Here is a 27,893-nt window from a genome sequence, read left to right on the forward strand (position 1 = left end):
TACCTCGAATGCATGTTAATGATCCTTAAGGTTTACGAAGGTCTGGCATGACTACTAGATATATAATATTCACATATATATGTTTCTCTGGTTTTGTTGTGTTAATTGCACTTCATAATTTGTTTTTTTGTGGCCACAAAAACGTCAAAATTATCTATATGTAATACTTATTTCCTTTGTATATATTTGGTAGTTGTTTCATTTACTATATATTATATATATATATATATATATATATATATATATATATATATATATATATATATATATATATATATATATATATATGTATATATATATATATATATATATATATATATATATATATATATATATATGTATTTATGGTTTATATATTTTAATGGTCTATTTTCTGAATAAGGTTGGTATCATTCTGGGCCTGAAAAAGTTCAGCCTGATCACCTGAACTTTTTCAAACGGAGGAGGGTGATATGTAATGTATTCAGAATCTAGTCATTTATAAAATATTATTATTATTATTATTATTATGTTATTGTTCCCTTGCTTTGGTTATTATTTTTACTTCACGGTATTGTAGTTTTGTTTTTACGAATTTAATTTTTCACTTGTTATCTACTGGAGCATGTTGGGAGTTTGCTGGCTCGCCATGTACAAATTCTCGGATGCTTCAGTTGACGTAATTGCCTGGTGAGTTAACTTCATTTTTTTTTTATAGCTCATCAATTATCTATAGTTTTGTGACAGTATAATCGAGTCTTGCCAGTAATATACGTATTGCAGATAAGTTTAAAATATATACATATATATATTTATGTGAATATTCCGAGTATTAGTTCATATATTTTTCATACATAATAATTATAATTATATGTCATTTTTTTTTTTGGCTGACGCCATTTTTGTAACAAAAAGAAGAAGGACTATTGTGTCCTCGTGGTTAAGGTAATTTTGAACAAAACTAAAAATATTACATATCCAAAACTTAGAGTTGACAAAACTAAATTGCGTTTAGTTTCTTGTTGAATATTTTTGATAATTAAAGATTATATATATAATTGTTAATTTTTTGACTTTTTTAATATTTATAAAACCAGCAGTATAACCTCAATAGTATATAGAATTCATGTATGTATTTTGGCCAGAAACCAAATTAGATTTTCGGGAAGTTAAATAACTCATCCAGATGTGTGGTTGTTTTGTCTCTCTGGCCTTACGGCCTGCTTTCCAATACATGTTTGGATTTATTCAATGTTGTCTTGGGTGGGTTGTGGGGACGGAGAGAGGAAATGGTTACAAGGTATAAAAGTTTATTGTATCATGTTCGTACCATGTGATCAGCCCTTCATAGTTGAAAATGCATTGTTGTTTCTGTGGATCATGATGAAGTTTTGTTAATTGCTATTTACTTCTTTATCCAATTTATAATTGTTTTATTTTTTTTCAACTTGAGTTTCAATTTCAAAGATTTCTGTGTAAGATATGATCAAACAATTATGCTGTCGAATTTCCCTATTCTTTTAGTAACATACGTAGATCTGCTGTTGCATATAGAGATTACGTCAAAAATCTAATGTGCACAAATTAAGGATATACGAGAGAAAATATAAATGATTCACATTTTTTGTCTCTTGCTTTTTTGTAAAAAATGCTTCAAACATAAAAATGTTTGCAATAGCCTATTTTATTCTTGTTTTACTTTTCTTACTTTATTAACGAAAGGTAGAGTTTTATCTGTTAGTCTATGTTGTTTGAACCTTCTTTATTTCTATGATTCATGTGCATTATTGGAGGGAGAAAAGGTAAAGCTGTCTTGAACTTCATCGACTACACAGTAGAAAATACACACCGTTATTATTGTTAAAAAACCTGGAAGTAGAGGTAGTGTGTCTGCTACGCGGAATTCGATAGGTCGAGCATATAGCCACGAACTCCCGCAGCCCATCCTAAACCCTGCATTTCTTCAGTCCCACCAGGCGAATGCCGGAATTGTATCTTCTTTAAGGCCAATACAGCTGTTTTCCACATTCTTGTCCCTGCCCTATTTCGGTCTGAGCCTTAGCTGACTAAAGAGTTTAAAGATTGAAACTTAATTATTGTCCAAAAAATTTCTACATTGCCCAGTTCTTATTTTCATTGACCGCCCATCCAGCAACTAGGTCCGCCCTTTTCCGCCCACCCCATCAAACTTTTCTGGTGCCGTCCCTCCATCAGAAGAAAAATGAATATCTACCCTCAATGTTTCCACAAAGTTGGAAACATGAAAAGTTAAAGAGAGCAAATTGTCCACCTATGGGCGTTCGATAGTGACAAAAATTGTAGACGTTCGAGTGTTATACATCATTATTACAGTTGAGGAATACTTGATGCATTGGATCGGCCCTTTAATTTCATTTCTTTTGTGCCCACGCTCACCGCATTTATTATATTTTCTTATCTCTTGCAGGACACATTAATGGTACCAAATCTAACAGCGATGCATATGGATAAGGATTATTGGGGCGATCCTGAAGAATTTAGACCTGAGCGGCTTTTAGATGAAAATGGTAAAGTGAAAAGAGAGGATCATATTATTCCATTTGGACAAGGTTAGTTTTACTTTAACAACGTTAACTTTCTATATTGCATTGCCATCATACATGGAGGTGTTTCGGAAGTTCGTTTACAAAACTTGAGAGGTGAATATACTCATGGAAACAAGAAAAATATTTCAGTAAAGATTTCCTTCAGTCGATTTCTTTAAGATTTACAGCCTGCCCAGAGCGTGAAGAAATAAACTTTACAAGTGAACGCATCCGAAACTTTTAAACATTGAACTGAGGTGGGATGGTATCGTCTTAGATTTGTAATCTGTTCTATTCAGAAATGTATGATTCAGAATATTCTAGTCGTGGCGCAAAAGATTTCCTGTAGGGAATGAGGGTTTCCTGAGAATTCTGGTAGGAAAGATTGGCGTCCAAGTAATTAACAAACATTCGACAGAACACCAATATCTCATATAGAATAAAGATGGAGAAGGATCTTTAACCGGGACTCCTTCTAGGTTCTAATCTAGGTCCCCTGTTGTTTCTTCTTGTTATTAATGATATTCCTCTGTGTACTAAAACTTCTGAAGTTCATTTCTTTGCCCACGATCTCAAATTATACTTCACATTAAGCTCAATTGATGGCTGCGTGAAACCTCAACGGGATCTACAGATCTTTCAAATATGGTGTGATAAGAATACCATATGTCCAAATGTAAATCTGTATCTTTGACGAGGAAAGAAAATCCAATTAACTTTACCTATACAATAAGTGTCACTTCCTTGTCTACCTCAAATACTATTAAAGATCTAGGAGTTATATTTTATAGGAAATTAACCTTTGCTCAACACGTTGACGCAATAACGAGTAGTGCAATAACGAGCCGTAGGCCTAAAAATCGGGATTTCGGGAGGTTTAAACTCAAGGACCCATCCCCTTCTTAGGTTTCGGGCGAGTTACTTTCTTCGTTTTTAACAGAAGAACCACCGCGGGATACAGACTACATAGTAAAATTTCTGTAAAGAATGCATATGTCCCATGGGACCTACATGTCTCCGTATGCTGCTACTTTTGTATAAGGCCGTCAGTCGATCTTGATGAGTTTTCCCAATATAATAAACCGACGGAACCCCGAGGTAAAAGTTTTCTGGAAACAGTCCAGCAAATGTATTTGTATTATTTATAATTTCGGTTTTATTTGCGATTCATACAGAAAGTTTAATGTAAGTCCCATGGGAATTATATGGCGCTAACTGTTTTAAAACTGCCTTCATGTTGCACTTCTGAATGTAATGCATTCTTCTGTATGAATTTTGTGCTATCCTTGGCTCCCAAAACCAGATTTTCAGCCTGATGTTAAATGTATGAATCACATTAGTCAGGTAGAAAAGGCTTCTTTTGTCTATTTGTATAAAGTGTAAACTTACTACATGAAAAATATTTTGTAAAAGAACTACTTCTTTGTAGTTATTAGTTACAGATACAAGAATTTAACATTTAATATTATTATACTAAAGGTGAATAAATTCAGAGTAGAATACAATCAAATCCATACACTATGTAGGATTTAAAATAAGCCCGATTCTATATGTGTCAAGAAAAGTGGCTAAATCGTTTCGAATTTTGACTTATTTTTAATATATAAGAATACATAAGTAAATAGCGGATTAAATTTTTCAGGATTTCAGTGGAGAAATTGGTAAAGGTGTAATTGAAATTTATCGAATAATGTTTTAACTATTGACTGTCAAATGTATAGATACACGTGTTGTCAAGTCACCGGACACCTATTCACGTTAAGTAAACGATCCCAGAATGACGTCAGTACATTTCACCGATGCTATATAAGTGAAGGCAGAAATGCTGGAGCATCAAACGTGTATTGTCTGTTACGATGAGTGAACGGAACGAGTTGAGTGCAATCGAAGGGGGCGTGAGTATAGGTGTCCATAAATTTGGACATATGGTCACAGTCACAGAGATTTCTCAGCAGCTAAACGTGAATCGGGTCCACAGTTAGCGATGCCATATTCAAGTAGAAATGCCATGGAATTACTGAATCAAAGTCTCGCTCTGGTAGGCCCAAGAAACTAAGTGATCGAGACCAGAGAACCCTGAAGCTTGTTGTGTGAAACCAACGGGAAGATATCTTTGTTAGAGATTGCAGAAGACTTCCGTCTCAGCTAAGGTCACAGAGTAGTGACAGAATTGTCCAAAGAGAGGTGATAGCACTTGGTTTTCATGGTCCTACTGCCACCAGGAAGCCCTATCACACGCACTAATGTTCGGAGGCGTTTGCAATAGTGCAAAGTACACCGTAATTGGACTTTGGAGCAGTGGAAGAATGTAATGTGGAGTAGTGAATCATAATATATGCTCTAGCACTCTGATGGGTGTGTATGGGCGAAATCATGGTGAACCTTATTTACTGAAGTGTATTGTGTCAACCGTGAAATTTGGTGGTGGCAGTGTCATGGTTTAAAGCTGTTTCTCCTGGTTTGGTGCGAACCCGTTAGTTTTATTGACAGGTCGATAACTTCTGGTGTGTACGAAGACATTTTTAACAATAGACCTTTGGAAACATTTTGGAACAGGTCCCTTTCTATATCAGCACAATTACGCTCCTGTTCAAACAGTACACGCCATTGAATCGTGGTTTGACAATAATCAGGTGGAAGTGCTTGCCTATCCGGCGCAAAGCCCCGACGTGATGCTGTAGAACATCTTTAGGATGAATTGAATCATCGGTTGTGTACCAGATCCATTCGACCAACAACCAAACAGCCTCACATCACAAATAATTCCTTGAATCCGTGGAGAAAACACATGCACTTGGTGATTGTTCACCAGAAAGTTTACTTGGCACGGGCTGGGATCGAACCAGGGACCCCACAAATTAGAAGTGAACGTTCTACCACTGATCTCTGTTAATAAAATAAAAATAAGTGAAAGATATTGATAAACCTATCATAAATAGCCCTTTGTTTGAGTTTATGGCAGACAACATCGTCTTCGCTGTTTCCTTGGGGTTTTCCATTTCCCCCTAACGTTGTCGTTCCATTAATTACTTCATAGTTATTCGTTTCTAAGGAATTTGCTTCACCAGAACTCCTCTATACATTTAACCTGCCCGTGCGACCGTCCATCTGTCCGGGAGACAAAATAATCTAAAAAGCTACTCGGCTCACCACCAAATTTGTTCGGAATGAAAAATATATTTTAGTTTAACATTCCACGATCATGAACTTTAGGCTAAAGGAGTCAGATGATAAAGGAAGTGAATGGTGATGGACGAATTGGTGAAATGAGAATGTGGCAGGAAACGGGAGTACCCAGAGAACATCCACGGACTCGATATTCTCCACAACAAACTTACTTGGCCGAGGATCGAACCAAGGACCCTACGCATAACAGGTAAGTGTTCTACCACTGAGATACCGTACCCCCTTGGTCAGAATGATGAGGATCAAAAGTTGGGACTTGAGTTCGATTTCGGAGGGGATGTTGAAACTAGGGGTTGTAGAAATCAACCCTTTTCCGATTTTTACGTTGATAACTATATAGAGAGGGAAGAGAGTAACAGACGGAGAGAAACGATTTTATGCAATCAATTAATTGTAGCAACAAAAATTGTTTCTCCTTCAACTCTCTATTTAGTAATAGAAATGCATTACAACTTTGGCTTTCGATATTAATCTACATAGTGCAAAATATATAAGAGATAGCAAAATACGTTTTCTTCAAATCGATTTAGCATTCTAAGAATAGGCATCATAATTTCTCGTAATCACGTATTCAAACCGAGAGTGGTAGAAATCAACTACTTCCAGTTTTAACGTTAATCATCATGGAGTAAATAACGGTAATAGATAGCGTAATGCAGTTATATATAACCAATTAAGATTATGTTTCATCTCCAGTTGAATGTTTCTATTAAAACCATATGTGGCAGAAAACGAACCACTTCCGGTTTTAATAGTCATAACTATAGAGTAAAAATATTAATAGATAGAGAGAAGCTGTTTCCTCTATCCAATTAAGCATTACAAAAATATATATTCTATCTCCAATTCAATCTTTCTATCCAAACCAGATATGGTAGAAACTAACCACTTCCGGTTTTAATAGCGATTGCTATAGAATAGAAACAACAATAGATAGAGAGGCACAGCTTTCTGCAAGCTAATCATAAGAATACAATTCATCTGCATCTGCACTCTTATAAAAGCGGAAGTGGATCAATGCACTAACACTTCTGGTTTAATATTAATTCAGTATATATCGTGGAATTCAAACCAAAATCCTTCATGTGGTGTACATACGACGCTGCTACTTATTATTAATAATCTTAGTCCTGGATCCACAGTACATACCCGTAAAAATTTGTGGTTGCACGGAGTTTTATTGTTGCATCGTGTTCTTCGACCTATCGTTGTCTACTTTTTCTTGGGTAGACATCTCAATTATGGTCGCTTATCTCCACAGATGCCATTTTTCAATATGGCCGCCAAATAAGCAACCAACATGTATAACTAAGGAACTAAGTCACCTGGGAAAGTGATTTTGGTGTCGAATCATAGGTTTTCGAGGTCAAGAAAGTGAAATATCATAAAATTGCTATATATTGAAGAATTGTATATATTACAGACAAAAGATATACTATGTATATACAGGGTGGACCATTTTAATTCATTCACGGGAATATCTAGAAAACCACAAACCGAATCAACAGAAGTTTTCAATTATATTTGTTCACCACAAAGAGAGATACATTTTGGCGTACTCTTCAATACCAACATATTAACAGTGTTGCCAATCCATCACAACGTTGTATTTTTTAAAAGTCTCTACGTCAGGTCATTACAAATTTCAAATCTACATTTAAAAAGAAAACAAACAATACCACACTTATTGTTCAGTGTTGTAAACTAACGACGCTAAAATATCACAAACATTAAAAACAACCAAAGATTGAAGGCTTCTGAAATAATAATTACGCAAATGAGACGTACGGGACAAGACATATCGAATGCACCTTAGTGTCTAATACTATCATCATGATTTGACTATTTCGAATAGATTTTAACAAAATTATAAGAAATCAAAAATTTGTCTTTTTGAAAAGGCTTTATTTCGGAAACAAAGTTAATATACAAAATGACTTTACGTTTACAATATATGTAAAAGCAATAAATCAAATATTGTGCTATTAGTACCACTAAGAATTAATATTTGTTAATGGTCCAAAATATCATTAATATAAACAAATTGAACCATTAGAAAAGGTGCTGATGTGGCTAAACAACTGAGTATTCTTACAATATTTCCCACATATAAACAATATTATACACAACATTTTAGCAACCACAATATTTACAGTCTCGAATATTATTTTGTCATGTTTAATATATGCTATTTTTTGTGTCAAAATATAAAATATCAATATCAACACATAAAATGAAGTGGTTTCATAAAGAGCACTGCGTTACCCTTTTACAATTTAAGTCTTTCCCGCACATATCTTATACCTCACATTTGAGCTACCTTATTATTTAAACCACTAAAAGTAGTTTATTTTTGCAAATAAAGATTAAAGATTACCTAATATGCGTCCAAATTTATGTCTGAAACAAAATGAATGTGACTTATAGCTGAGAATTTTCACAGCGCTTGTAACAAAAGCAGTACATTGTACACAACAGTTGAAATGTCTTACATATATATTGTTTACAATTGTTTGTTTTGCAAAAGCACACTCGCAATACAGTATCTGGTAAAGATCGGAAACACTTTCTCGGTCTCAGGAAACCGTCTACTTCCTCCCATCCACATTTCACAGGTCTTTCAGTAATATGTTCCTTTTCTAATGACTAGGCTTCGGATTTTTAGGTCCCAAAAAATTCAAATTAGGATTTTAAAAAGTGCATTTTAGGATTTTATAGGTTTTTAAAAACACCGTTTACGATTTTTAGCGTTATATTACTGAAAACGGAATATTACTACACTTTAAACACTTTGTTAGCTATTTCATACTTAAATGGTAACCTTAATTTAGTAAGCTTTATGCTAACCAGTCTTCTGCGTAATAAAAATAATAAAACTCTTCTTACCTTGGACTTTTTTTGATAGCTGAAATATAGTTTAACATATGTATGGCCTGTCGTACTATAATGGTAGTAGTAATAGTAGTTTTTGTCAGTTTTCTTATATTTGAAATTTTATACAACACCACAAATATCACTTCACTTTTCTAACGATACACTGAGGAAATACGAATGTTCAAATATTGTTTTTCCGACACTTTTCATGTTTTTATAGCTCAAAAAATGCACTTCACACTCTCTGTAATGGCACTGAACAACAAAATATTTGGCAAGATTTTCTGTTGTGAACTTTTTCCTGTCGTCTGACAAAATTCTCTTGAATGCAGAAAAACTGCATTCCACATCACACGATGTAAGAGGCGCATATTTCATACTGGCTAATTCCTCGGGATTCCATAGCAAATTTTCTTGGACATTGTCTCCACGAAGAATTTGGCCCATTAGTTTCATCTGTGTGAAATCAGGACTGCGTTTCAAAACCGTCTCCAACTTGTCCGCAATTTTTGTTCCAACTTCCCCAGGTACTTTTTTCTCTTTCACTTCTTGAAGAATTTGAAGATCTTCTGTTAGTGGAAGAGACTTGTTCTCCAATTCAGTGATGGTCTGAGGCAGATGAGACAAGTTGGCTTTAATGTAACTTAGTTGTTGTACAGCAAACTGTGACTTCATTGCTTTTTTTGCAGACATGATTGAAGGGGCTTCAATCTCGTCGTGCGAATCAATGACCTGAACAATGCTTTCAAAATTATTTGCATAGTACAGTGCTGCTGAGAGCCACGTTCCCCAACGGGACACAACGGGCTGTGGTGGCAGTGGTGTGTTTGGAAGCATATCCTTGAAGGTAGCCACTCTGTTAGGAGCTTTCAAGAAAACCTTCTTTACAGATGAAATTATGTCGTTGACGATTGACTACGTGTTTGAAAGTATTTTTCAAGTTAAAAATATCTATAAAGAATCATTTAGGAAGTTATAGGTTCTAAAAGCTAATTTAGGATTTTTTAGGTCCTAACCCCCCAATTAGGACATTTTAGGTCCTATAAAACTAATATAGTTCTACTTATAGCAACTTGAAATGTAAAGAAAACACGAATTTTTTGCATTCACTGTACAGGAATAAAATAGGTTCGAACCTAAGAATCCGGAGCCTACTAATGACAACAGAGATTCTCCGATGACCAAGTACGCGCGTTTAATGGGACCTCGAATAGTAGATGAAGTGAGTTGCAGCTCTGATGAGTTTAGGGCTCAGTCGATAAAGTTCATAGCATAAACCATCAAAAAGTTTCAACTTTAGTCGATTTCGCCCACACTTTCGTAAAATATGTTTCTGCATTCCTCATGTCTTCAGCTGAGAGACTGCTTGTTTCAGCAAAATGAAGAAGATAATTTGTTGGTTGTGCATTCAGTGCTGCATTGTTTGTACCCACTTTACTTACAATGTCATGGCCAGTGAAAATGTGAGCCTTGAGGACGAAGCTACTCATTTTGTCTCTAAGTTTATCATATAAGTGGTGAATAGGAATGAAACGATTCTTTTCTCCCACCCCAGACGTTAACTACAATTGCTTCAGCCCTTTACTACTCAAGGTTGCAAAATGTCTTAGTAACAAAATAGCCACATCAGTATCATTGGACAACTCGCTGCCCGCCGCGTTCTTTACCAGTTTGTGTGAGGTACAATTCCTTGGTCGGTTTCTTCAATCTTTGATGTGAGCATTTCAATATTAGTTACGTTTCCTTTTATGCCTACGGTAGCAGGAAGGATATTGTCATTTATTACCATTCCGCTTGTAACAAGAATTAAGTCTGTTGAAGGTTTTTCAAATATAATTTATTTTTGCTAATGCTTGCAGCAATATTTTATTTTGAACAGCATTCCAGAATTTCAGTTTGGATTGGTATATGAGTCTGAGACTGAAGGCAAGCGAGAGGAATAGATCCGGTAGTGCCTGATTGACGCACTCTCTTACTTTCTTTGATTGAATTATCACAACAACTGTCAAAAATAAAGTGTATTTCTTTGGCTGGGCATACTTTAGTGGTTCGTTCAATAACAGCGTTTATTGCTTCTCCAAAGTTATTAAATACTGATATTTTCAACATTCTTATCTGCAACATGAAATCAACAACTACAGTAGTCCGTGTTTGAAATTTTGGATGAAATGAGGTACTCTTGTCATTTTTTTTATCCAGATGCGATACTTGATCATACTATGTTGGTCTCGAAGGTGCATCACCTTCAAACAACTAACTTGAATTTACGAAATCATGAGAGAGTGTTTCTTGCATTGTCAAACCTCTTTCATTTGTAATGTGATTTTCTTCTGAATCTGTGCAAAATCCCTTGATTTGATTATGGCAGGTGTTACAGCTACGTTGTTTGTGGTAAGAGTTTCAAAAGTGGGGACATAGACTATTCAATTCTGTCCGTCAGTTTCCTCTCTCTGGTAAAGATGAGCTCCTTCCTAAATTTTTCATTGTTACTCCTTGTATCTCTTAATACACGTAAAATTTGGATGAATTTAAAGAGTGTATATTTCTCCATGTTGGTGATACGAGCTGACCGTCGCCTGAAAATGCACCACATCGAGTAAGAGAAATAACAAACTCAGTTTTTAGAGTAAATGTGGATGCCTCATCAGATGAATGAATACCAACATCTTCAGCTACTTTAAAGTTGTTCGGAAAAGCAGAGTTGGTACTCTTCCTTTGATTTACCAGGTAGTATTTTTTTCGACACGGAAGCTCACACAAAAGTTTACAAGTTCTGTTCATCAGTGCAGTTAGTACTTTTTTCTGCGGATCTCTTCTGATCTTTTATGTCGAAAAAGAACCACAGCAGTACGATGGCTCTCAAATGTATCTGAGAGCGGTGAATATCCTCAAAGTCGAACTTGTCAAGAGCTCCTATTGTAAAGTCTCTTAATTTGAAATGACTTGGTATCGGTGTGTCAGCTTTGGACCTCCTCCGAAATAAATTCCTGCGTACGCCCCTGGCTATATTATATGCAAGACTTCAATATATCGCAAATGTAAGGTAATATTTGAATTCTCTGACCCCGAAAACCTATGATTCGACACCAAGATCACTTTCCTAGATGACTTAGTTCCTTAGTTATGTAAGGTGATTGCTTATTTGGCGGCCATATTGGAAAATGGCGCCTGTGGAGGTAAGCGACCATAATTGAGATGTCTACCCAAGAAAAAATAGAAAGCGATAGGTCGAAGAACACGATGCAACAATAAAACTCCGTGCACCCACAAATTTTTACGGACATTTACTGTGGATCCCGGACTATCTGTCTCATTTCGTCTAAAGAGCATTATTGTGGGGTATTAAATTAATATTCATTTGTATTGTAAATATATATTTTAGTGCATATTTTAATGCATTGTTTATAGGTATGGATCATGGTGAACACAGATTTAATGAGTATAAACTTTCAAATATAATGTATTTTTAACCGACTTAAAAAAAATGGAGGAGGTTCTTGATTCGAGGTGTATAAATACATATGTCTTTTGTCCAAGTTCACACTTATCTTCAAACATAGTTCCACCGACTTTGATGGTTATTATAATTATTATTATTATTATTATTATTATTATTATTATTATTATTATTATTATTATTAATTGTTTGTTTGTTTGAAAGAGCATAGTTTCCCGGTGATTCCAAATAATTTTCATTATTATGCAATTATAATCTTCAGAGGTAGAATGAAACATCTCAACAAGTGTAGCGTGAAAAACGTAATCAACCTATTTTAATATCTTATGACCAACCATAACTTCGATGTAGATGCGCTGGATTTTTTTTTTTTTTTTTTTTTTGCCGTTTCTTTTTGAAGAAATATTCCTTCTTGGTGAAAGAATATCGAATGAATTTCTGTATAAGCTCCATAAGGATCGAACTATAGTTTTCTGAGCTAGATTACAAAATTTGTCAATAAGATCTAATGTTAGTTTTTAAAACTAGGGTATGAAATTCATCAACAGCTGATAGTGTTATTATCGTAATTAACGGATTTCATTGTTTTCATGTTCACCCATACCATTGCACACACACACACATGTATATATATATATATATATATATCTGTAGGTTGTTTGAAAACAACACCGACGTTTGGTAGGTGATTCCTGGCACCAAGATAAGACAAAAAGTATAGATCAACCTAGGTGCACAAATGCTTCCTTTCGGAGTTGTAGGCTGTCGAAACATGAAAAAGTAAACTTTAAAGGTCCATAGCTCCAAAACGATGGGACCTACCATAGTCGGGTCAAGACTTTATTTAGAAACTAATATGTGCCTTATCCAAATATCCAGTTTTCAGAATCCTGCGGTACTTCCGCAGCAACTTTTATAGAGGTAGTTGGTGAGTACTTCAAATTAAAAACCCCTTAGCCAAACTCCCTCTTTAAAAATTGTTGCATGAGTACCTTAGAATTCTGAAACATAGATATTTGGATAGGGCACATATTAGTTTATAAGTGAAGTCTTGACCCGACTATGATAGGTCCCATAGATTTGGAGCAATGGACCTTTAAAGTTCATTTTTTTAATGTTTTCGGCCGTCTTTAACTCCGAAAGGAAGCATTTGTGCTCTCAGGTTACTCTATACTTTTTGTTTTACCTTGGTGTCAGGAATCATCTCCCAAACGTTGTCGGTGTTGTTTTGAAACATCCTGTATAAGTATATAGACCCTATAAAGTTTGTGTTAAGCCAAACAAATTAATACCTCATATAAAATTAGATTGAATTGGTACTTCTAGCAGTCATTAGTTATTTTGGTTTGGCACAAACTTCAACATTTTTATGAATAATGATATTAAATTAATTTTCAGCTTTTAATCACTTTTATTATTATTATTATTATTATTATTATTATTATTATTATTATTATTATTATTATTATTATTATTATTATTATTATTATTATTATTATTTTCTACATTTTAGCTCTTTTGTTGAACTCGGCGTACATACAGTATCTATAAAAGGTTTTTTTTTCTTTACGAACTATTCTATCAGGTTCTGCAACAGAACAATGAACGACCTAAATGCATACTGCCACAAGCGTATTACATTTTCATCTCCTGTTCTTGATAACAGTTATTAAGGCCTATGGTGTTCGTTAGAAGTAATTATAAGGGAAACGAAAATAATAATAAATAAATAAAAAGTGCGGATGCTTGTACACTATACAGAAACACACAAAGCACACAAATGATTAGAGAAACAAACACATATTCTGTCTGTCTCTCTCTCTCTTGCGCTGGATAGTTTCCAAAGATTTCTTGAAGTACTTAAAAGGATCATGATTGGAGTAGACAGCCACAAAGATGAACTGTTCCCAAGGGGGAATTTCCCCGTCGGAGACAGTTTTCCTCAGAAAATTAAAGCATTACTCGTTCCACTAAATATTATGAATACTCTTCCCCTTCCTCTGAAATACGACGCCTTCGGAACTTGGAAGCAAGCTAAAAGTGGCAAAAATAACGACATTCTCTCCGACTGTGAGAGAAGTGCTGACATTAAAGGCGAAAGAGGAAGAGATTTACAACTATAGCAGCTCCAGTTTTCAACTAAACTTCCAAGTTTCCGAAGCCATATACACGCAAAGTTTGGTAAGCCGTCACTCCAGATCAAGTGTTCTCTATAAGAAGAAAACTCACCAATAGGATTTAATTACACACCTAAACAAATAAGGTTTATTTCACATAATGCTTATTCAAGTTTAAGGAGCTTTTTAACAGTTACATTAAGACAAAAGTTACTGTAATCATTACTAGTGTTGAAAAGGATTTAAAAAAAAAAAACTGAAGAAGTCTGCGGTGGCAGTTGGTATTTCTTCGTAAAACTGTATCATCATAGTTATTATTTTCCTTTTGAACTTACTTTCAAGAAGTGAGGGAATACACATTATAACATTTTACAATTGGGTGTCGCGCTTCTTCAAGCACTCCTTCCACTTCGACCACTGATTCTAGCCAATTCGGAATCGACATTACCAATAAGGAATTTAAGCAAACTTCTAAAATTGTATGTTCTTCACGCTAACTAGAACATTTACAGTGTTAATAAGTGAAGTTATGTTATGAGAAAATCATGAGAACTTCTGTTCTTAAGTAACGGACATTATCGCTGATCTGACACACTTCTGAACATTCTGGTATTCTTTCGCAACAAAAATACAGTAGGACATTATTGATCAATACAAATTGTGGATCATACACAGCAAAAACTCATGATTGAACTTAATGTGAACTCAGGCTAATTGTCCCAACATAACTATCAATGTAGCGTGTTATTTCAGGTTATAGTGTTACAGTTAACATAAGCTTAGTGTTACCAGTTTGATACAGAGCCGTGTCGGGGGTGGAAAAGTAGCACAGCGGCGGTGTAAAAAAAAAAAAAAAAAAAAAAAAACTAGGTGAAGGACCGAAGGAACTCAGATATAGGAGCAGCGCCATGGCGTTCTTTCAAATATATACTATGTGTTGCTAATAACACTCCGCCTACAATGGGAATAGAAGCCCTTGAGGTTGTTAACATTGATAACTGTATCATTCGTCAGCGATCCGTCAAGCCATTTATTTACTACGAAGAATGACTTACAATGAATTGGTCCCAACCTGATACGTCCGAATTGGACGAAATTTCGTATAGATATTAACTTGAGGTCGGTGAATAACGTGGAAATAGTAATTTGATTCGCTTTTGCGTACTTTACGAGATATACAAGGTGATGCAAAACAGACTGCAACATAAGACAACTATGTAATCCGAGTCTGAGTTGACGAAATTTCGTATAGATACTAACTTGAGGTCGGTGAATAACGTGGAAATAGTCATTCGATTCGCTTTTGCGTACTTTACGAGATATACAGGATATTGCAAAACTGGATGTAACACAAGACAACTATGTTATCCGAGTCCGAATTGGACAAAATTTCGTATAGATACTAATTTGAGGTCGGTAAATAACTTGGGAATAGTCATTTGATTCCCTTTTGCGTCCTTTACGAGATATAAGAGTGATGCAAAACAGAATGCAACATAAGACAACTATTTAATCCGAGTCCGAGTTGGACGAACTTTCGTACAGATACTAACTTGAGGTCGGTGAATAACGTGGGAATAGTCATTCGATTCGCTTTTGCGTACTTTAAGAGGTATACAGGGTGATGCGAAATAGAATGCAACAGAAAACAACTATGTAATCCGAGTCCAGCATAAAATGGAAACCAGGGATGTTGATCCTCCATATATCATCCGTTATGACTTATGACTGTCGGCGGGGCTTAAGGTTTCATTTATGCACCACGTGATCGGCGTGCGCAACTCCAACGGTGATTTAGAATGTACTTGGATTAGCCTGTTGTATGAATCTACTGTTCGTGGGTAACAGACAGACTTGCTATATTTGAATCGTGTATGCAGAATGACAGTCTGACATACACAGCAAGCGACATGGACAAGCAAGGCGCGGCGTGTCGGAAGCGAACATGTGAGTTGTGCTGTTTTTTTTCTTTTTCTTTTTCTTTTTTTGGGCAAACTTTGTCTATTACTGTTTATTTTACAGTCGCTAGAACACAGTTTCTGTTCTAATGTTGACCTTCCAAGGTGCTACTGCAATTGGTAAACGGTGCAATTTCAAAGACATGTGTCCTCAAAGACTCGTACTTCTTTCCAAGATCTCAACATCGAACAGTATTTTTCCTTTCATTTTTCATGTGGAGCCTCCTTTGAGATTTTCGTGCGGCATCACTGCGTTCCTCATTAACGCCATGAAATTAAGCATATTCATTTTGGTATCCACGTGTGGGCTTTCATCGTCCTATACCGGTGAATTACAGAATGCTTCTATGTTATTTTACTTTTGCATCTAGCAAAGTATTCGAAAGCGAATCGAATGACTATTCCCACGTTATTCACCGACCTCAAGATAGTATCTATAAGAAATTTCGTGTAATTCGAACTCGGATTACATAGTTGTTTTATGTTGCATTGTTTTGCATGACCCTGTATATCTCGTAAAGTACGCAAAAGCGAATCAAAGGACTATTCCCACGTTATTCATCGACCTTAAATTAGCATCCATACGAAATTTTGTCCAACTCGGACGTGTGAGGTTGGTACCATTTCCTTGTTAGCGAAAGAATCACAGCTCCTTCTAAATCCTGTGTATTATTCAGGTACATCTGTACTATAATTTAGTATTACTTTTTGCTGTTGCTGTTAGCTGAAACCTAGTGCTCTTGAGAGGGTTATGCCATCTATCCAGAGCGAAAGGTGGAAAACTTATAACAGAGAGGAGATTGGAGATGGTATATGGAAAGTGTGTAAAAATAAAAATATCACTTAATTTATTAAGCACTTAATTGAATTTCAATATTTTATTACATTGTAATACGTGTTATAAATATGTCATCACTATCATCTTTGGAATTTAATCATAAAAGCAGGAAGATTAACACATTATAGTGAAGTGCACTTGACGAAGTAAAGTGAAAGTAAAAGATGATTAGTAGAATAGGCAGAAGCAACAAACTGATAGAAATAGTCGGAGGGAATACTTTTAAGACAAGGTGGAAAGAACAAGGGTAGAAGGCAACTGACGGAGTTATAGCCGAGATCGTAGTGGCGGTCAAGGTCTATAGGGTCCAGAAGTAATGTATGCCGTTGCTGAAACCTGGTGGCAATGAATTTTAGACTTAACTTTTCTATGATTAAGTATAATAGGAAAAGTGATCCGGTTATACAGTCCCTGAGTTAGAAGTTTAACCTTATAAGCCAAACTGAAGCATGATGTTAGAGAACTTCTAGTTTGTTTTAGCAAGATAGTGCAGCAATTCACAGGGTGGACATGTAGTGGGCTGTAATCACTACGTGATTACTAATAGGATGTTTGAATAATTGAGATGATGATAGGTCTTGCGAATTATGTAGTTCAGATATGGTCTTCAAGTTAGATGATGGTCGATAGTGAGACAAATGTAAACGACCTATTTGATTTGGCAGGCACCTATACTGTGTACACTGACTCAAGGAGATTAGGATTTATCTGAACTATAGAGAGTTTTAAAGGTGAAATAAAGACTATCGCATGCGTCTTAATGGAATTGTCATTTATTGCACCATTGAAGAAAGGAGTTGATTGCAATGGTGAGAGAAGAATTAATTGGTTGAATACTCTTTGCAGTACAAACGAAAGCAGTGTCATCGGTATATTGATAAGTGTGGACATTAGGGGCAGTGCCAACCACAAACAGGAGATATAGAAGAGGAGAGAGGGCAGAGCTTTGAGGCACACTGGAGTGAATAAAAACTGAATTAAATAATGACTACTTATAGTATTTTAACGTGGATTCTACGCTCCAGCTGTAATAATTATCTTCCTAACTAACGTTGAGAATTTGTAATAGATTTCCTTTCACATTCATCTATGAGTAAGGTTTTAAGCAGTATATTTGACATTACACCAAATAACGAATAGCACATTAAGCTTTCTGTAACCTTTCAAGTAAATTATTTTAGATATATGAATTTTCCGAAAAAAATATAGGCCTGCATTAATAGACGTGCTGCTATCTGTTCTTAATGTTGTTGCACTTGTTCTCGGTAAATTTCAACCTATGAATATCACGTAATGTAGTTGATTTAACCGCTACCATTTTAGCTATTTACTCCAAACTCTGATGTTATTGATGTAGCACTATCCATTGTTAAATTTTACCATAAATAGGATAACACACAGTTATTGTGTAGAATTAACAGTGAAATTCTACGTGAACTAGTGTGTGAACTAGTGAAATTACTTATTAACCGAAATAAAGTAAAACTAATGACAGGCAAAATATATTACAAATAAAGGAAAGGGCCTATCCGGTTTGTCATAAGGACCGGACTGTGTCACGTGATCAGGCCAAATGTCACGATCCGTGCTAATTCGAGTTTCGAGATTCCAAATCGAGTTGTGAGATATTTGAAGCATGTAACCTCCGCTTGGAACTTTCTGGGTAAATTGCAAAAGATACATACACTTTATCATTATTACTGATTTTACTCAAACAACTTGACTTTTGACAAAGTTCTATCCATATTTAACTTACGCGCTATAAAATTTCTTGAAGCTCTTTATTATGTCTTTGCAATAGGTTTTTAATTAGCCATCTCTTTGTTATAGTTTTTGAGATAAGTTGATAACTTCATTTTCTTTCATTGGTTTTTCGTTGATATTAATGTCCCTGTTTCATGATTTTTTAACTATGTTCCATACATTTTAGGACAATTTGCTTCTAAAACGTAGAATATACATAGTCTCTTCTACATTTGAGCTGAATTTCAGCCATCTCCTTCTTTTGCTTTTCATTGATTTTCCATTCACATTAGTGTTAATGTTTCATGCTTTTAGACTATGTTCCATTCATTTTAATATACTTTGCTTTTAAAATATAGAATCTACATAGTCTCTTCTACATTTGAGCTGAATCTCAGCCATCTCCCAGAAAGTCTGTTCACATAACCGTAACCGGATGTTGAAAAGGGGGAGCTATGTGTAAGACAATAACAACCGCCAATGGAAAAACTTGAAATCTGAACTCCCATATCTCTGATGCCAACATACATTTCCCTTATGTGGTTAAAATTTTCATTACTTCACAGTAGAAATTCTCTCTGTCAATTCAACACTTTGGGTTTAATAAGGTGAGATTGATATTCAAGTCTACCCTCATAAAACTCTTTATTATGACACTAGCAGGATAACAGCATCTACGAAATGTCGTTAATGAGATATACTGTACAAAAGAATTACGATTAATTAATAAATTTAATTTATTTTTTACTAAAACATTGTCGAACGATAAAAATGTATCAGTTGATAGATCACTGAAGCTTAACATAAGGACATAATTAAGTGTAAATTCTGACACGTAATTTCCGATAAAGTCGACAACTGTTCTGGAGCCAGAAAGTATGTTGTGCTTGTCAACAGGGTTGTTTTGTTTAAAACAAATGATTAAAACTTGTTTTAAACAATTGATTTTGTTTTAAACAAATTTCATATACATTTTAAATATTCTGTTTTAAACACGTGTATTTTTTAAGACTTGTTTTAAACGTATACTTATTTTTATTTTATTTCATTTTTGTAAAAAAAAAAAAAAAATCTGCCAGAGAAAGAAAATAGTCAAAAAAGTGTTTCTCATTCAAAAGACTATTTTCTTCCGATCTGAATGTTTTGATTTCTCGTGGCTGCAGCAGGTCAATCTGGTGATCTACGATTTCTTTTGTCTCTTTTTTCCCCTTGTTTTTAACGTTTATTGTACTGTTTAAATGCTTATGAGTTAACTTGCGAGAAAGTGTCGTAGTCGAAGGTTGGACTTCTTATAGAACTGATATTAAAAAATAAATAAAAGAATTATCATGGAAACAAGTATTTGTGTTGTATTCAGAAAACAAACAAAGGGTTCTTTGCTAAATTGTACTTCTGAAATATCGCAGGCATTTGTTGATACAGTGTTTGTTCTCAGTCTCCATATATACATCTTTAGAGAAAGAAAGAATCCGAAATGAATGAAAGAGAAACTACATGACAATCTAGAGTTTTATATGATTGCCGCTAGAGAGGGGCATCCGTTTAGAGGTCATCCGCCCACTAGCCTCGATTTCAGATGTTGGGAGCAGTAATGCAGATTTAGAAACCCTTTGCTGAACAAAATCCACAGAAAAAATTTGAAGTCGTTATACCGAATAAATACGGACTTTGATCACCATTTCTATTGACTGTAAGGAACTATAGGCCTAAATTGCCCTCTTTGTTTATTTTTTGGCCTAGGGTTTCAAAGGTGGATCTACTTTCGAGTTTTGGGCCTGCTTAAAATTCTGGAAATTGGGCCTAAGCAACGTTCCAGTCTTGATAATCTATATTTCCTCCGTATTTATTCGGTGTAAAGACCAGGATTGCTAACTTCTCTTAAGAAAAAGTCGGGACGGAACAATCGGTGTTGAAACCTGCTCCGCCCGAAAAAACTACACATATGTCGAGGCGTTGAAAACAATGTAAATAATCAGCTGAATAACACGAACCTGAATGAATGCGGCACCTTATTGTTTTATTTTCCCACCCACTGCTCATCACTAAGTATAGGCAATATATGCAACAAATTCAAACCAAACCAACTGTAATTTATTTAATATAAACAAAGTTTAGGGAAAACTGTATAGATTTTTTTAATCACAAATGAGTGCAAACATTGTTAAGGAATTACTGACAAAAAGTATTACTGAAATTAAGTCTTATTCTTTGGCTATTATCATGCAAAAAAATTCTAATCAAAGTAATTGTGATTTACTTAACATAAACAACGTTTAAAAGAGGTTTGCAAAAAACAATATTTTTAGTGTTGCATGGAATATGCTATCATCATAATCGGCTGGATTATCAACTCAAAACAATTAGGGAATAACTATAAATTAAAGATGAGTTGCTATTTTTTTACTCAAATCAAAACACACATTTGTTACAAGTGATTCTGCACATAAAACTACATGTAAAAGAATGTTATTTCTTCGTAAAAATGCCCCAGTAAAACATTAATTAACTTTGAAAATCAACAAAACGAGACAAGATGCGTCCCGATGAATGTTCGGTCGGGATGCGGACCAAATAAGTCAGAAATCGGTATAGTCCCGACAGAATCGGGACGGTTGGTAACCCTAGTAAGGACCTCAAACTTGTTCTGTTAGACTTTGCGTATCAAAAGGTTTCTAAAACTAACTTACTGTCCCCAAAATCTGAGATTCAGGGTGGGGTTGGGGCGGTTGCCTCTTGCCCCACTGATGCCCCTGTCTAGCGGCTGTCACATGAAACTATCCTACTCCATTTTACGTGGTTTTAGTTACATTTATTTAGGACTCTTGACTGCGAAGATATTACGTTTTGAAATAGAATTCATTTCCTGAGTAAAACTGAACCTTATTGAAAATGGACTTAGATCCATTGTGCTCTGAACGCCCCAAACATTATTCTACTTTTCTTCAATAAATTATTGCTTGAAAAAAAGGAACCAATTACATAGGCTTGCAGAAAATATTCTAAAGTTAACACAACGTGAAGTGTGCTCCAAGTAGTACTTTTCGAAAATTTATTATTTTAAAATAATTTTATTACCATATGTGTTCTGAAATAGTAATCAAATTTTGCAACTAAAATCTCACCCGCCTCACGATACGTGAGTTTAGCACCTAAGGACATAACTAGGAAACTTTCAGAAACAGTAACTTTGAAATGACTTGACTTAGGGCTAAAATAACCGCAGAAGCGTATTTCTGGTAAAATTCTAACCAATGTACAAAATGTAAAATGTAAAAAATGTAAAATGGCTCCCTTTGTATTTAAAATTTCGAATTGCAATCAAAGATGGCCGCCATGATGCTTTATAGCACCATCTAATTTGTCAGACCACTTTCAAGTTTCGTTATTCTCCCTCAACCCATTCTCAATACACAAGGGTGGTGAGGACTTTTATTTCATCATGTATATTGATAGATTGTGTGAAATCTCCATAGTAGGTAGATTTTAAAATCTACCTAAAAAACTTATTACAACCAAGAAACTACTTATGAGTTTTACTGGCAAGAGGGTATAATAAAAGGGGGTCGTGATATGAAAAAAGTTGAGAATTACTAATCTAAACTGAGATATTCTGTACCCAGCACATTGTAGTCTTAACCGGGATAAAAGAAATGGAAAGGTCGGTTACAAGCAGTTGTGCTATTCAGGCGGTTCCGATAGATTCGCTAGAACCGGTTGTTAAATATTCCGAGTTCGCAGAACCGTTTGTTATAACCAGACATAACAGTAAATTTTACCCAGTTATATTCAGGAACAGTAAATTTTAGTTTAGCTATCTTTGTTTCGAGAAACAAAGTATAAGCGACATATTTCTTAATCTCAAATGCTTAGATATCAAGAATGAAAACTGGGATCACATGAGTGTAGTGATGAGGGTGATTACGTCTACGTATATTTGAAACGCATACATATTATCAACACTTGCCGATCCATTGCTGGATTAAGGTCTTTCCAATACTTTTTGACAACCATCTATGTTAGGTAATTTGTTTCCTAGATATTTGCAGTAGTACCTAATTTTGTCACACCATCGTGTATTAGAATGCTGTGTAGGTCGCTTCTTGTCACTTGTGGTATCCAGTAAAAAACTGCTTTTGTCTACCTTGTACGGTTTGTTTCCTAAGAGAGTTATATCTATTTACCTACCTATCCATCTACTTTCTCTCTCTCTCCCTCTTTCTCTCTCTCTCCATATATATAATGATATGTATGCATATATACAGAACCGGTTGTTATAGAATTAGAATAACATCACTGATTGCTAGTAAAGAGCAAGAAATCTTAACAAAGAAGTTATTACCCGATTTTGAAATAAATGTTTAAAATCATGTTTTAAACTATTCAAAACGTTTAAAACATGCTTTTTTTTCGTGTGTGTTTTAAAACATGTTTAAAACATTTTAAACACCTTTTTCATGTTTTAAACACATGTTTTGTTCTTTTTCAAAAATAAACTATTTTTCCAACCCTGCTTGCTAATAATAATAATAATAATAATAATAATAATAATCGAATGTAAGGACATGATATCTTTAAGCTGGAGATGCGTAAATATGATTGTTATATTCTTGAATGGTGAAGCTATCAATCCTACTTCGTTATCGAAACTTACATCGTGCAAGCTTCTTCATGAATATTGGATATGAATGTATTATTTTCTAAACACTCTGCTGTAATTACCTACTTTGATTCTATTTTTTCATATAAATTATTGAAAACAAACTTCACTTTATTGTGCTGCGTGGTATATTATAATAAAGATATATCATCGTCACTTCATTTTGTTGTTCGTATTTCAGTTATTTATAAATTTTATCTTACGAGTTGGCCAAGACTATTTTTAATTTTAATACTCGTAGTTCTAATCTCCACAGAAACACTGAAGTGTTCTATCGTGAGACTACTTTCGCCCTTGATTTGAAACGCCATTACTTTCTATAGACTCCTCATTTTTTTTTTTCTGAAATTCTTTTGGGTCTTTATCAGTAGTCACACTCTGGGGATTCGATCTTCGGATTGATTTATCACGTGAGATCCATAAAACATATTTTTCTTGCTTCTTAATTTTCTCTAGCACCATCAACCTTCTTAGCACCTTCTTCCAGTTAGAAACCAGATACTATTTCCAGACCACTACTTTATAAAGAAACAGTAAGCTAAGATGTTTATAATAAAAGTACCTAATCTAGAGAAAATCTTAATTATTTAAGGTATTCTATTCTTAAGGTGATTGTTTTACTTCATTGCTTTCTATAGAAAAGAGATAGTAATTTATTTTATTCCCTTCCAACTCTGAAAGAAAGGTTAGTTTAGTTTTCTGAATACATTTGTGGCTATGTTTTAAATCAAAACAATTAAATTAATGATATATATCTTTGTTTTTTGACAGGAAAACGTCTTTGCATAGGAGAAACTTACACTAGACATACACAGTTCTACTTTTTGGCAGCACTGCTACAGAACTTTACGTTCGAAGTACCTGAAGGTGATCCTCTCCCTGAGAAGGAGGCAGATCACTTTGGATTTATATCACTATCAAAACCATTCAGAGCTAAGATCATAGAAAGGAAACAGGTCATATGAAGAATACTTACTATAAGTTGAATTTTATCAAGTATGGAACAATAAAAGAAACTTACATTTTCTGGAGATCTCGCTCCTTACGACGCAAATACAGTATAATATGATTTTATCACACGTAAAACAATAGTGCGTAGATTTGTTTTATGTCGACACTATTCGTTATATTACATTAACAAAGTGTTGTAACGAACAAATGATGTAGATTTATTCTTAAATCATATTGTATACATGGAAGCAAGGCATACTTTTCTAAGACATGTTAACGTGTAAAGAAATAAATTTTAGATTTTAAGAAAATATGGAATGTTTATTGACTTTGATGCCATGGTAATTTTATTTTTCACATATAGTGCTTACAAATTCCAAATATGTAATACATTTGCAATGTTATTGTTCAGTTTATGATATAGATGCTAGTGTTACACAGAGTGACACAGAAGTGGTATCAATTTTAAAACAATATAACTGTCAAAAAAATAGATAAACAATACAAGCAAATTGATAATTACAAAATTAAGTATATCTCATAATGCTGTTAAAATAAGACTTTACATGTTTTCAAGATTGAGGGACTAGTAGGAGTGATAGATGTCAGATGTGCATGCTGGATTCCAAACAAGTAGTCGATTGTATAGATGTTAAGAGGATAACATGAATCCTTAAGAAGGGCTTAAAGAAAGAAATTGCTTATTTCAAAGTTGAAAAGTGTGACTGGATTGATTGTGTATCCTTATTAAGCTGAATGGAACGTGATTTAACCACGAAAAAGAAAAAAGTCCATAATGAGCTGGAATTCTCCCTGCTCTCACTATATGACCAAAAAAGTATTTCAATGCTTTCATACACTGGTTCAAAGCTGATCCAAGTAGCTTATGACTGTTTTAGATCTATTGATAAAGAATGGGTAGACCAGTACCATTGCTCGAAATAAATTTCTATTCTAAACCATCATACTTAAATCATCATCATTCTATTGTTTCTGAGCTTTTATGTCTCCAATAAATACAGTAGAGAATTTTGATGGTTATCAACCATGGAACATTGCTTTCTTCATCCACAGTATTAGTTCTCTAAATCAACGTCAGTTTGAAGGTTATTCAGCTACAAATCAGAATTGAACTCGCATATCCAGGTCGATCTGACTTCATGTATTAGTGAATCCAAGATGATGCTGAAAGACACGTAACTGTATTGATTTTCACAATCCTCTGTATTGATTTTCTTAAACGTTTTAATAGCACCGATAGATATTCAGATTTTATTTATTTATTTATTTATTTATTTATTTATTTTTGCATACACCTAACTTTTTATCAAAAGTTTTATTCATATTAGAAGTTTTACCAATGAAGATCCAGGTTGTCCAAATTCACGTGTCATCTACGCATTTAGCCCCATGACATTGATGGTACGTGAGCAAACACAACGTATGTTGCTCTAGAGTTAAGCAGTACATTGCTGTTTCCTTTCTCATTCACAAATATGTGTTATCAGATCTATACATCCGAAACATATTGATATCATCTTTACATGTGCAGCTTACCGCGATCTTTTTTCTTCACTTTGCTTTACAGTCACTTTATACATGACCTACTTCTGCACCACTCTGGAAGAAACTTACCTTGAAATTCTAAAATGAATAAAAGCTACCCAAGAACTGTAAGCTGATTTAATCTGAAGACTCTTTAGTATTGAATAATTAACAGTAGTCTGATTCTGCAATATCAGCAAACTTTTTTTTTTAAATGGGGAAAATAGTGATTTTTCACGTGTTCAATTTATACGTTTTATAATCTTTTCATTATAATTCTCTTTGCTTTATTAAGTGTACGCATTGTGCAAAGGAAATGTATAATTTATTTAAATAATTGAACTAACAACTAATTTCCTGGTGCTGCAAAACTACATACATACTCTTTAAAATAAATCCTACGTATATTCGAGAGTCTTTTTGTAGCTAAATAATGAAAGGCCAACAGAAGAAATGCAAAATTCCTTTCTAATATTATTTTCTTAAAAAAAAAAAAATGAGTATTAGCTCTGTATGTTATTTTTCTTTTACATTTCTGTTAATATTTGATATGAAGCCCTGAGGGCTTCTAGAATTTCTCTAATGTACAGATGAGATTGCTCTCAATATGTAACAGTCAAGATATCGGATAACAGATCAAGATATGTTGTTTCCAAAGACACCCCACACCATCGAGTCTGCTATTCAGTAACTATGACACACAATAATTTACGATAGCAGATTGCTCTCACCATGATAACGTCTAACGTGCAAGCGCAGTAGGACAACTTGAAGCGGACACATCTACAATGCGACCGTTTGTTACTCAGCATGACATCGTTGGTGTTTATGCGTTTATTGTGTCCTGAGGTGTATCATATTATATGATGTTGCTTTCTCTCGAGTGGGAAAGTTTGGAAACATTTTATTCTAATCAATGTTTTTTTTTTTTTTTTTTTTTAATATTTTCTTCAGCCACTCAATAATGTACACATCACGGAAGGCTCTCAAGTCACAAGTACTGTTGGAGACTTGAGCGGTTCTGTGTCGAGACTCGAGCTATGAGAAAGTGAATATTTCAGATTCTGAGCAAAATAACAAATCAATAACACCAGTTTCGCGTCAACTAACAGAGGAGAGAGTATTTGTAATTCTAACTCTCCAGTCAAAAGATAATTGGTACTTAGTCACCAGCGATAAAATAACGGATACAATAGGTGAATTAATTCAAAACAAAGTTCCCTCTACAAGGAAAAAGATTGTGAATGATTTTCATGATTTTCAGAGGAATTGCTATAAAAAGAGAATAGAGCAACTTATGATAGCATTTAAGATCATTTTCGATAACCATATCAAAGAACTGCAAAGTTACAATCTTGACTGTGGTAGTTTTGCTACATCATTCTGTGAAAAATGTAGCTGAAATCTTGCATGTTTACAAAAATGCGATCATGGTGGAAGACAAACCTGAACTTCGTGATTTGTAAACCAACAAAATAATATCTTTTATAACACATTTTACTGACCAGAACAAAATGAATTATTTAATAACTGTACGATTTTTGATACAGTTTCAAGGACCTAACGTCCTCTTCATCATACATTGAGAAAAGACAGATGACAGCAAATCTTATATCTTCCTCAGCGGTAGTTAGCATTAATTCATTTTGTTCTGGTCAGAAAAATGTTTTAAAATGTTATTGCGATTATCTAGAACTATGGAGTATATTTAAAATAATATCTGTAAATAATTTCCCCGTATCTCAGCTTAAGAGATTGAATTGCACTGACAAGGGGACATTTTATATTGATAGCGGCGTTGTCCAATCAAACAATGTGCAATCGATAGAGGAGTGAAGAAAAGTGAGAAATCTGAGGTTTTACGGGCCGACACCCAAAAACACAGGAGATACAGAGGAAAGAAGGATCTAGAATCATGTGAAGATAGCAATGCAAAAGATACACTGACACAGAAAGAACTTCAAAATGATTAAAGTAATCAAAATGACATTTACACAACAGTATAGTAAGCAAACATTGTACCC

The 27,893-nt window shown here is 34.4% G+C and overlaps 1 protein-coding gene across 3 annotated transcripts in view; it reads left to right on the plus strand.

Moving 5' to 3' along the window:
- LOC145680865 (methyl farnesoate epoxidase-like) overlaps positions 1–24,635 on the plus strand; it is a 132,725-nt gene extending 108,090 nt beyond the window's left edge. For all 3 annotated transcript variants that reach the window (XM_081751999.1, XM_081752000.1, XM_081751998.1), the window contains exons 8-9: positions 2,426–2,567; positions 24,145–24,635. In XM_081751999.1, the coding sequence (XP_081608125.1) occupies positions 2,426–2,567; positions 24,145–24,338 (336 nt within the window). In that variant the 3' untranslated portion in view covers positions 24,339–24,635. The remainder of the gene's footprint in view (positions 1–2,425; positions 2,568–24,144) is intronic.
- The last annotated feature ends 3,258 nt before the right edge of the window (positions 24,636–27,893 follow it).

The sequence above is a fragment of the Thermobia domestica genome, chromosome 3 (genome assembly GCF_964235325.1).
Source record: "Thermobia domestica chromosome 3, izTheDome1.hap1.1, whole genome shotgun sequence".
Classification (NCBI taxonomy): domain Eukaryota; kingdom Metazoa; phylum Arthropoda; class Insecta; order Zygentoma; family Lepismatidae; genus Thermobia; species Thermobia domestica.